At 44.2% G+C, this 12,593-nt stretch overlaps 1 protein-coding gene across 1 annotated transcript in view; it reads left to right on the forward strand.

The window, feature by feature from the left end:
• The window catches only part of LOC139830296 (uncharacterized), a 36,948-nt gene extending 27,269 nt beyond the window's left edge, over positions 1-9,679 (forward strand). Inside the window, exons 3-5 of the mRNA XM_071818304.1 lie at positions 8,997-9,077; positions 9,161-9,252; positions 9,574-9,679. Coding sequence (XP_071674405.1) covers positions 8,997-9,077; positions 9,161-9,252; positions 9,574-9,679 — 279 coding nt within the window. The remainder of the gene's footprint in view (positions 1-8,996; positions 9,078-9,160; positions 9,253-9,573) is intronic.
• Positions 9,680-12,593: the final 2,914 nt, after the last annotated feature.

The following is a 12,593-nucleotide window of genomic DNA, read 5'->3' on the forward strand; positions in this document are numbered from 1 at the left end:
CATGGCGCACTGGTTGAAAATTAAACGCCCCTTCTCTATCGCCGCTTGGATGTGCCGACGCCACACCTGCGTCGTTGGTGGCATGGGAAAGCGAGTTGTGGAACTTGCAGTATGGCTTTCCGTTTAGCTCTTGCGCCGTCGGGACCTTGAGCCCGTCAGGATTCGTCAGCTGTTTCTCCTTGAGCAGGCGGTCGAAGATTTGTTCAGTCTTGGTCACGTCAAAATCAAATCCCCCGGGCGGCCCCGGTGGCTTTACCCATTTGCAGGACACAGGGTTCCTCCCCGAGTCCATTCAGCCACCGCTACTTCTTGGTCTCCCGGCAGCACTTCACCTTCCTCTCGTATCGACCATGACTATCGCACGCTTGAACTTGTCTTGGTACAGTGCAGGTGGCGCTGTTCATATGCTGATAGTTTCGAACCATGTGCGCCGCCGAGGGATAATCTGCTTGGGAGGCCATGTCCTTGAGCTGTGTTGCAAGGCCAGCTACGCCAACTCGATCGTTTCCTTTTCGATTATACGAACCGAATAACATCGGTTCCTAAGATTCCCGAAGCGCTGGATGTACTCTGGCCACCGTTTCTCCGCGCTTCGACGTAGTTGTGCTAGATCGGCAATGCTAGACTCGGAAGCTTCGAATGATATTGCATATGGAACTGTTCTTCCAATTGCTTCCAAGACTGGATGGAGTTTGTCGGCAAAGAGGTATACCATCCAAAAGCCGATCCCGTGAGGGACCGTGAAAAGAACCTCACACGTAGCTGATCCGACACCGGCCGGTCCTAGTTGCGCCAAATATCGCCGATGTGCTCGATGGAGCTGGAGCCATCTGATCCACCGAATTTGGAGAAGTCGGGAGCCGATATTTAGGTGGCAGCGGGATCATCTCGTACTCGCTGGGTACGGCTTAGAATAGCCGATTGCCCTCCTTTTCGGCATAATGCCGAACTGGTCTCTCGCATGGTACCGATCTGATCCGCCGTGTCGGCTGCAGGAGATGCACTCGAAGATTCGCCGGGTGGCGTACTTAGCCAGCCATGTTTGCTTTTCCAGCTCGAGCCAAGCTGCAGGAGCTGGGCTCTGAGTTTCGTCGGGGTGGCGTACTTAGTTAGCCACGTCTCGCTTCTCAAGCTACGTCGTCGACGTCCCTCCCGTCTCGCGCCGGAGTCCCCGACGTTGTGGCCTGGTTTGAGAGTGCCCGATTGCCACAATCCGGCACATACGTGCACGCGTATCCTTGAGGGATCTCCTTAGGCGCCTCAGCCAAGAACCGGTAGTCACTAGGGTCACCACCGATCTTGTAGACGACGAATGCCGGTGTAGCCGGCACTTCAGTGGTGCTGCCAACGCATATGGCAGCGGTGGACGGGGACTGGAGTGGCAACTCTCCTTGGTGCGTCCCGAGAGCTGGTCCCGACGGCGAGTACCGGTGGCTCATGATCTCCTGGATCACGCGCAGAGCGAGACGCTCCAACACGTTGACCAAGTTTTCAGAGTGGCGGTGTAGCGAGTGAGCCACCAAGTAGTTGATCTCTGCCGCAGGCCCCGGTGCGTTCCTCCGACGGGGCAGAGAGATCTATCCCATCGAGTGCACCTTGTGGTGAGAACCCCTTCCATCCGATGCCATGGGTACGGGTTCTCGAAAAGAGCCGATGAGGTCGGCCGAGGGTGGCCTTGATCTCGTCATGTTTCTTCTTGAGCTCGTCAGGCAGCTCCTCGTAGGTGACTCGGCGTGCCGTCGCCGCCATCTCAGATGTAGATGGCGATGTGGTTGATGTAGATGATTGTCCCACCGGCGTGCGTAAATGTGTTGATCGCCAAAACCCACCGGCGGGCAGCGGCCTGTCAACACGGTAGAGCCGGAAGAGCCTAGAGCTGCGGCTGGTGAGACCCCTCGAGCGACGGCCCGCAATGCTCTTCTCTGGTCACACGCGGCGATGCGAAGTGCAAGGGCGTGCCACCTGACCTATACCTGGTCGGGAAGGTGATGGGGATGCCTCGCTTAGTTCCCGCATGGCATACACGTAAACATTAAATACGAGCCTCGATCGGCTCTCGGGTTATCTGTGAATCGGCTCAAAGAGCCGATCCACCCATGATCCGTACGGGGTGCACGAATACTTGGTGATCCTGCTTGATCAAGATGAAGCTAATGAGATCTACGACGATTTAGGGTTTTCACCGCATAATCGGATCATCCTACTCCAGGTTGGGCCTCGCGGCCACGCACGGTGCTCATAAGCCGATCCTAAACAAGGCCAAAGAACCAACAATGATGTTGATCCGCGGAACATCCTGTTTAGGACTTGCGAACGCCACCCTACGTGCCGCTGGATCCTCCCCCCCTTTGTAAGGCCTAACTATTGCAGATATTAAACTAATCCTTGTATAACAAGGAGCAATCGTAACGGATCAGATCTACTAAACGATGAACAAGCAGGGTGCCGCCCCCACGCCTGAGATAGGCGTGAGGGCGGCGAGACATGCAAGGGTTGCACTACGTAAGCATGTTTATACGAAGAGCTATGCTAACCCTAACACATCTATGATAACTACGTTGCGCGCCATCAAAGACGCTTCAGTACGCGCAACGCATGAACAACGTGGAGCTTGTGCTGCCTAGATCGCAAGATGCGATCTAGGCAGCATGTCGCTTACCTGATTGAAACCCTCGAGACGAAGGAGTTGGCGATGCGCCGAGATTGGTTTGTTTTGGGGTGAACGTTGTGTTGTTGTTTATTCCATAAACCCTAGATACATATTTATAGTCCAGCGGACTTTCTAATTCGGACGTGCACCTAACCGTGCACGAGTAAAACTCTAACTTTTAATCTAAAGATACGATCTACTATATTACAGATACAATGGGCAATTCAGCCCAATTTCGTGTATAAGGCCAATTCTTGTTTTTCCCTTCCATGTATATCTTCAAGTCTTTCTCAATCGTGGCCCACCTCTGACTCGGTCAAATTCTGGTGATAACAAGACTATAAAAGGAGCCTCACACTTCATCCATTTCATCATCTTGCACCATGATGCAAGAAGACCAACACATTGAGCCACTCCATAAAATAGTTAGGATCAAGATGAAGCAGCTAGGAGGTGGAGGCATGCCACAAGATGCAGGTTTATCAGAATTCCTGAAGAACAAGCTACAGAAGATAGCAAGGTAGAATTCTTAGGCAGACCACATGCTTAGATAATCATATCATCATTCCTTGAGTAGAAACTTAGACTATAGTCCAAGTCCTTGTGGAATGAGAGGGGTAATTGGTATAACCATATCCAAATATTTTTAGTAATACTTTAGGAAGCCAAACCTTTGATCATCACAACTTGGTAGTGATCATAAACCCTAAGAACTTGAAGTATAAGAAATAAGCACATAAGGAAAGCTTAGGGTTAAAGCCTATAATTTATATAGGGTGAGAGACCATTCCTCATTATAACCAAAGTTAACTATAAAAAGAAATATAGCTACATGAGTTACTTTAATGATAGATTAAGGATAATACTAGAAGTCTATTGGTAGAAGATAAAACCAATTCTTAGATCCTTAGTAACTAAAGGAGCACATGAAATATTAAGCAAGTAACCATTTTATCATGCATTGGGAAGAGTAAACCTAGCCAATGCAATATGGTGTAATCTCATAATTACAACCCGGAATTAAATCTCAACCCTAGTTATGTATCACTATGGTGATCATAATATAAAATCAGGCCATAATTGAGATTCAAACCAATTGCCATTAGGTGAATATGATGAGAACCCTAGAATTGCTCACTAGTTAAAGCTTATGCTTAAATATGGAACTAAAGAATAACCTAGTGCTAAACCATTTGATTAAACCCATGGTGGTGATCAACCACTTATCTTTATAACCAAGACCAAACCATGATGAGAGTAATATATACTCTAGGTAATTCAAAGTGTTATCAAATATAATCCTAGTGCTACCTTTGAGATTATGGTTATAATAAAACCTACAAGACCTTAATAAGCAAGTGCTCACATAAAATTATGTGCAAGTGACAAATTCCTCAAATAGAAACCAAGCACTGATAACAATCTATGAACTACTTTGAATTCAAAGTATCAACTCTATTAATCCAAATAAATTTGATTCACTAGAAAAACCTAAGATTAAAGTGAATACATAAACTCATGCCTAATTGAAATTTGGAATCAAGCTTCCAAACATACAAATAGAACCATATATTGTGTTAAACAATCCAGTGACATAGTGATTATTCTAAATAGATTCAATGGAATATAAATAACCAGATACCTGAAAATTCATGTTGAACTTAAATCCATCAAACATGAAATGAAATTTGAAAATAGAAAATAAAAACAGAAAAATAAAAGAGGAGAGAAAAACCTAACTAGACCTTACCTGGACCCTGCCAAGCCGACGCAGCCCAGCAGAAGCCTGCGAAGCAGCCCAGCAGCCTCAAGCCCAGCACAGCCCGTCGCGGCCCGAATACCCCTTCGCTCGGATAAGAACGAGGAGGACGAAGAGGTCTTCGTCTTCTTCTCTGGACGCCCTGGAGCTCGCCACCGCGACGCATGCTCCACGTCCCGCGGTCACCGCCGCCATTGTTGACCTCCAACGAGCACCTGAGACACTATAAAATGCGCAGACGCACTTAATCTGACCTCTCTTCGTCTCAATCATCCCAATTTTGGAAACCCTAGCTCCCGGACCACCACCTCTCGCCGCCGATTGGGGAAGCCCTAGGCCCCTCCGTGGACGCCATCGTCACCGCCATACTCCACTTACTCTACCGGCGCGAGGAATTGAGCCGAAGCGTTCCGAGGCGACCTCACCGAGCTCATCCTCTTCACTCCCGGCCATCGTCTCCGTCGACGGTGGAGTCGCCGTCCGGCCACCTCTGCATCGCCTGAGCCCTCCTACGCGTTCGTGGTGAGCCTCTGCTCCTCGTGGCCCACTCCATTCTCTCCCTAGCATCCTGTATCGTGCCATCGCCGGAGACCTGCGAGTTCCGCCGCTCGGCATTGCCATCGGGCAAACGCCGGCGACCAAAGATAGGCGGCGCCACCACTAGCATGTTCACCTCATCACCCCGAATTTAATGCGAGTAATCCCCTATCCTCACGCGCCCGAAATCGCCGGTGATCGTCACCGTCTGCCGCCGGCCACCGTGAGTCTGGCCACGTCGGCAATTTTGACCCGGTCAAAGCCGCGTGGCAGCTGACGTGGACCATAGGCCCACCTGTCAGTGACTCTGTGTAGCAGTAGCATGGGTGCGTTTAGCAGATCCTTTCATTTTAATTCAAAATCCATATATTGCTGCAACTCCAAATGAATTTATAAAATTCATAATAACTCAGAAAAATTAAAATAAAATATCCAAATTCTTAGAAAAGAAAAAATTATCCAATAAAAATATAATATGCAATTTTTATTTGTAATAAAAATTTAAGTGTTTAATATTTGTTAATTAAGCATTTCCTATTATTCTTAATTGAGCTTAAATTTTAGAAATTAAGAAAAATTTCTAAAATAAATAAAAAACCAGTAAAGTAATTAAAGAAAACATTAAAACTAATTTTCTTTAATTATTATTTTGTTAAATCATTATTAGGGAGATTTAAACCCTGATTAATAATTACCTTAATTACGAATTGTTCAAAAATAACAAAATGGCAAATTCAATATTGTTTTCATTTCAAAGTTATTAATAACTTCAACCTTATAGTGAAGTTATTAACTCAAGAACTTTAGGGTATTCAGAAAACCCTAGTTCCATAAGGAAGAAAACTAGGAATTTATCATTTCATGTGTAATCCTAAACCCTAGAATCATTTAGAAACCTAACTCTATTATTACATGAGAACCTTAACTTGACTCTAACCTAAACCCTAGGTTAGAACTTATAATCATGATACTTTCTTTGATCCATAGAACCATAATTAGCAATTAAATACTTGCCATGTTCACATAAAATGTAGGGGCCCTATTATCCATAATTTAGTATTCTAGGTATGCATCCCGATCCAACTTAGATGATCAAATTAGGATCAACCAAGTCTAAACCCTAGTTCCTAGTCCCAAAACCATCATCCTTATTTGATCACCTTTAGTACCAAACCAATTTGATCAATCCTAATAGTAACCATGATTGATGACTGCCATTACATAACCATGTTCCACTAAACCCTACTAGTGTTGAATACTTTTAAACCATCCTATTTAGGAACCAACCATTCTTTACTTAGGGAATTAAATAGCAAACCTAAACAACCTCAACCTAATTGATATACTTCTTATTACTTAAGAAGTATGTTCTTCAAAAGTTATTCTTTTGAAGTAAATAAGGAATAGCCATCAAACCTGCCTAATAGGACCTATCAACCCTAGCTACCTATCACCAGCAAGTTGTACCAACCTTGACAACAACCATGTATAAATAATTGCTTAGGATACCTAGGCTTAGCTCAACCTTACAAGTTCTAGCTATTGATGAATCCAACTATGTTGTGATCCATCTAATACTTACTCCAGAAACTAGTTGAAACCATAGTAAACCATAGAACTCCACAACCCTAATTATCATACTTGTTCTTTATCAAAGAACATGTTCTTCAAAAGTTATTCTTTTGAAGTATATGATAACTAATCATTAACCATGCCATATAGTGCTAAAACCAACCACTACTCATTACATGTTAGGATTATACCAAATGTATTGTTGTGTGCTATTAATGTTATTATTATTATATATTGCAGCACCTATTTGTGGTACCAAGTAACAAATTCTTAATAAGAACCTTGTTTGTGAATCACTCTAAAAATGCAACACACCTTAAAACAATCTGACAACTCACTAATCCTAAATCATCGGGGTTAGGTCACGCTTAGAGCGATTGCATCTCATACTTATGCATTATTGCATCCTTGCCAATCTTTTACACGTCGTCCTTACCGGACGATGATGCTATTTCAGAATTTGGAGTTATCGCGTATCGAAGACCTTGCCTGCATAATCTTGCAGTCAAGAAGGCAAGTTCATCACTTGCACATATCATTTCAGTATTTTTACCAAATTACTTGCAAAGTACTATGTTATCACTACTGCATAAAAAGCAAAACCACTATCTTCATAACTATGAATATGACTAAGTGGTGGGCAATGGAACCATGGATTGTGTTGACATGGTGGAGGTTCCATTGCAAGGGCTTATATCCATCTAGGATTAAACAACAAATGTCGTCCAGTGATTCTTGTGCCGTAAAACTCGTGTTAACCATAAGATCTAGAGTGGGACGGAATAGTCAATTGTATTTCCACATCTCGTACATCAACAGATGCGCTTACCGTAGACACTTGACCCAGGTTGGGCAAGCGGTGGGGTGGGGATCCCGTTCTAATTCCCCACGGTAAGTGGTCTATGATGGGTTGCAGCTACCGGCGAAGGAGTTTGGTTAACGAGTCCCAGACTGTCGTCGTGGTCGGGGTCCATCCTTAATTGGTATAAGAGGACCGGCGAGGACCCAGGGTCGGGGTTTGCAACAAAGGGTGGGTGTGCGAGGTAGCGGAGGAATATGATTGGCTATGACCTTATACCGGGCCTCACACCAAAGGAAGTGTGGACGGGGAGTACGCCCGGTTGGCACCAAGGTTAAGATCTCTTATGGGTAAAGCAACACACCTCTGCAGAGTGTAAAGAACCGTGACATGTCACTCCCTGTTCCGGGATATGGAACTGCGAACGCGGCCGGAAAGGAACTCCATGAAGTTCTAGTAAACCGGTGAAGGCTGACGGACATAGTTCTTCTGAATAAAAGCAACCTTTTGAAGAAATGGTTATGAAAACCTGCATTGGTATTAGACTTTCTGGTCTAATGTTGTAGCTAGTGCATTAAACACCTCTTTCCTATAATGAACTTGTTGAGTACGCTCGTACTCATCCCACTCTTAAATCCCCTGCTTAGATATGGAGGCATCGAAGGAGGATCTACAGTACAACTCAAAGACCGAGGAATCAACAACTACTTCAAGGGACATGAACCTGTCAGAAGAGTCAAACACCTCATCCAACAAGGATAAAACCTAGCTTAGCAATAGAAAGGAACTAGTTTCCTAAACCTAGTTCCTATTTAGCTAGAATCTATTCACAGCCTCTAGAGTTAGTTAAATACTCTACAAATAGAGTTCGTGATAAGATTAGACTACGAGTCGTTCTTCTGGAGTTTATTTGCAGTTTTACCTCATTGTAAAGTAGGAGGCTGTGAAGATCTTATGTAACAGAGTCTGTGTGTAATTCTATAGACATGCCTTGGACCCGCATATGTTTCTGTTGTACCACTCTGAGCGATATAATACTAGTGGAACGGTGTTTCATTGGTGTTATATCAGATTTGCATACTACACCATGCAGTGGTATGCCGGGTCACCACAAGAAGTCACCTGAACAAATGTTCTGGTTCCTGGCTTCCCTAGGATGCATGCCGTGTACTCTTCTTGGCAGCTCAGACATTTCTGGCTGTTCAGGTCGGCAAGCCCTTCTAATATGGGCTGGAACTTGGAGTTGGCAATGCCATGACTTGTGTTCTGACCACACATTCACCAAGTTGCTCCAAAGCAACAACAGCTTCCTGCTCCCTTGCACTTCTAGTCCTAGCCTCTGCCAACTCCCACTCTCTCACACTTCTCTTATGGTACACTATGTCATTTGGTTGTGTACTGCTACCAGTCGACCTTTTCCTATGGTACACTATGTCTTCTGAGCTACCCATTGCTTGCCTTGCTAAGAACACAGCAGCAGGTACTATTTATATGCAAACTAGATAGGAAGAAAACAACCAAATTCACAAGTTAACAGTAAAATTGGCAGGAGATTCACTACAATTTTAAAATCAACCTTGTGTCATTGCATGGTCATTCAGCGGGTTGGCAGTGCATGCTTTTTATGGTTCCTAGGTTGCCTTTGCCAAGCTCTTACCAATTTGTCTTAATCTCTGCAGAGCATATTCCCCCAAGCACTTGACCCACGACTTGATCCTTCCAATACACTGGACAACATGGTGTACATGATGGGCCAAGAGGTATACAAATTAACTGGCATTGCAATTGCTCCAGTGAATAATTCATGACATTTAATAAATTTACTGTTAAATGGAAAATGCAGGCAGCAAACAATGTACCACCTGTAAGAGTGCAACAACCACTACCAGAGAGTGATTTTGTGGTAGAAGCTGGAGAAAGCATCCCGCTAGGAAGGCAAAATTTAACTACTGCAACAAGAAGAGGAAGAGCAGCAACTGCAACAAGGGGAAGGGGTGCATCAACTCAGCAAGAAAGAGGAAGAGGAAGGGGGAGAAGTGCTGACACAGGTCGAGCAGCAATTGCAACAAGGGGAAGAGGAACATCAAGTGATCAACAAAGATGAAGAGGAAGGGGGAGATCTACATGTGCTAGCAGAAAAAGATCAGCTGAAGCAAGCACAAGTGAAACTGCACACCAAGTTGCTAGAGGAAGATCAAGAAGAGGCTATGCAACAGGCCCTGGCAGTGTCTACTACATGTGTTTTGGTGATGACAGGATTGACCTCAATGCATTTCCAGACTTGAATGAAGAAATCAGTGCAGATGACAATGCACATGAGATGCCTTTGAGTCAAAATGCACCATCCACAGCTGACAACTAGCAACACATGAGAATTCATCACTAAACTTGTTTTCTGGTTATTTACTGAATAATGCATATGACATTGCTTGATTATGTACTGAAATTGCATGAGAAGTTGATGTGGTAGACATTACAATGATTGTTGATGCCATTTCAGTTGATTTTCCTAGTGTAATTGCAATGAACACATTTTGAGTAAGCAGCCAACCTCAAGGAAATTTTATTTCATCAAATAAACAGTACAAGTTGATTCAAAGAAAGCCCTTGTTCATCAAAGCAGAAACAAAATAGATGGCTACACAACTAGCTACAATTATGAGAAACAAGAACTCTTTCCTATCTCTACTTCTAAGCTCCTCCCTATGTTCTATCTGCATTGCTTTCTTCCCTGCCTTCCTCTTCCTTACTTCAACCTCTAATTCATTCAATCTCATTAAAAGGAGCCTATTTTCTTCCTCAATATCCCTCACATTCCAGCTTCTATGCTGCACATGGTTTACATCTTCTATTTTTCCCTACAAAATAGCAAATTGCTCTAGATTTTCAGAGAAAAGAACCAATAATATGCAGGGGAGCAGCAAAACAGATGGATGCAGATGATTTCAAGAACAGGGGAGCAATTACTAGCGTCCTTGTCCTTGCCGGCGTCCTCCTCGGTGATGCCTAGTAGTACACGGTGGAGGTCTCCTTCCACTCCTCGGGCCAAGTGCTTCCGTCACCAGCACCGCCGGCATCGACGACCGACGCGCCCCCCGTCGACGCCATCGGGTCCGGCGACCTTGCGGCGACCTCCCCCACTCCGCCTCCAAGCACTCCGTTGCCCAACCTCCGCCACTACGCCGCCCAGTACTACGTCGTCGTGGTCGTGCACCTCGCCGTCGCAGTCGCCGTCTACGACCTAGGGTTGGGGACAAAATCGACTGGGAAAAGGAAATGGATGAAAACGTGGTGCCAAACATCCCCAGGGGGTTATTAGCACAAACAGAAATGGTCAGCGCGCCAAAGGTTTGCAAGCATGGCATCCACGTGTCGCGCCCTCATTCGCCAGGACCAAACCATCACGTAATTTCAAAGTTGATGCACCGCGGTCTCACGATTTGCAACTTGCTGGACCAAAGTATCACATTTGCCACAAGATGGTGTACCGCGGGTGTAATTAGCTTGAAGCTTGACATCCACAAAACAAGTACTCCCCCCTTCTCGACTTATAGTTCCGTATCTATCTAGATAAAGTTGGAAAGCTTTCTTAAGAATGGAGAGTATAAAGATATATAAAAAAGAATTTAGCAAGATTAATGCAACATTTATACATACATACATACATACATATATATATATATATATATATATATATATATATATATATATATTCCTAAACTATATAATTTGCTACGTCAAAGTCGTGCAAAAAAGACGTGGATTACTTTTTTTTGAGGGAGGAAGTACTATCAATTCCCGTTAGTTTTGAAGTTTTCTCAGCAAAATAAAAAACTTTCAAAAAGTAAAGGATTGTCGAGTCAAGTCAGGTTCTCCGTCTCTTTCAATACTACCAGTAGTCTGTTTGATTAAATGTTAAGAAGCAAATGTGCTGGAGCTGGATTGCGTGTGTGCTCAAAGTCAGAGCGTAGAACGCGCGCGTATCTGGCTTTTGGCACGATCGATCGGATCCACGTCGTTCCCAACCCACGACGCTTGGCTAGCTTATCTCCACCACACCACACGGTTGACAAATAATTTGTCTATATCCATTTCATTCTTTTTTCTTATATATCTCTCTCGTCGGAAAATGTGGACAAGTTGCAGGCGCATCTGCTTTAGTTTTGCGATGACCTTCCATGACACGTGGCCACGTGCGACGCCACGTGCGTTGCGGTGCGCAGCAAAGACACGTCACCGTGAAACAAACACGTGCAGGGACCAACTTCATCTGAATGTGTGTCATCTACGGAGTATTTTGGAATGAGTCGCAGGTTCCAATTTTATCGTCTTTTCAGTTCATACAGACTTTGGAGGATGTTTTCGGTGGCCTGCGCTTATAAATATTTTTACGAAAAGTACAACAATATACTTATAATCTTCAAATAATACAAAAATAATACAAATCACAAAAAAGGTTTTTGGACCACTTAGCGAAGATTACAAGAACTCGAACAAGCTGAAGTCGTGTCACTGTTTTCGCCACCCCCTCACCGGCGGTGGAAAGCTTGTTGTAGTAGAGCTTATTGTAGTACAGACTGAAAGTTCTCGCAGTAAGACTCGAAAGGACCAACGTAAGAGAGCAGTAGCCATTGCCGATGAAGAGAAGCGTAAATCAGAAAATATACACCAAATCCAGCTCGATCACCCGGAGACAAACCTCCATACGGCCTCCGACAAAGCTAGATGCATCACCGGGGAGAACTTCATTCCATCCTCCGATATGCCTTATCGAGAAATCTACAACTTTCTTTGGGTATCAACGATTAATAATTAGGGATCTTCATAATTTTGAAGGTTTTTTTTTGCCTTGTTTCTCATGCTTGCTACCAAATGGATTTTGGTATTGCTTTGTGTGTTTTGAATCCATGTTGTGATTCAAAATGTCGTGATGTTCAAATTAGATTTTTTTGGGTTCATGCTTTTTAGGTTTTACGAACAAAAGGGGGGGTCATTTCTGTTTGTAACGCATCTCCGGCACCTTTTCTGTCTATTTACCCGCATGTTTTAATTTATCTTGGACTCGTACCAGTGACTATGATCCACTTTTTTGCGCTTGATACGTAGTTTTGAACAATTTTCTAAGGTAGGTTTGAACAGTGTATTTCCAAACTTTGTCAATTAGTTTTTGCACGTGGTTTCGTCCGACCGTGAGCGAATCAGATCGATCATATGACACTACATAACACAGAGAGTACACAACATTGTACAGCGAACACGATAGCGTCGGGACTCGG

This window comes from Lolium perenne, chromosome 4 (assembly GCF_019359855.2).
Source record: "Lolium perenne isolate Kyuss_39 chromosome 4, Kyuss_2.0, whole genome shotgun sequence".
Taxonomy (NCBI): domain Eukaryota; kingdom Viridiplantae; phylum Streptophyta; class Magnoliopsida; order Poales; family Poaceae; genus Lolium; species Lolium perenne.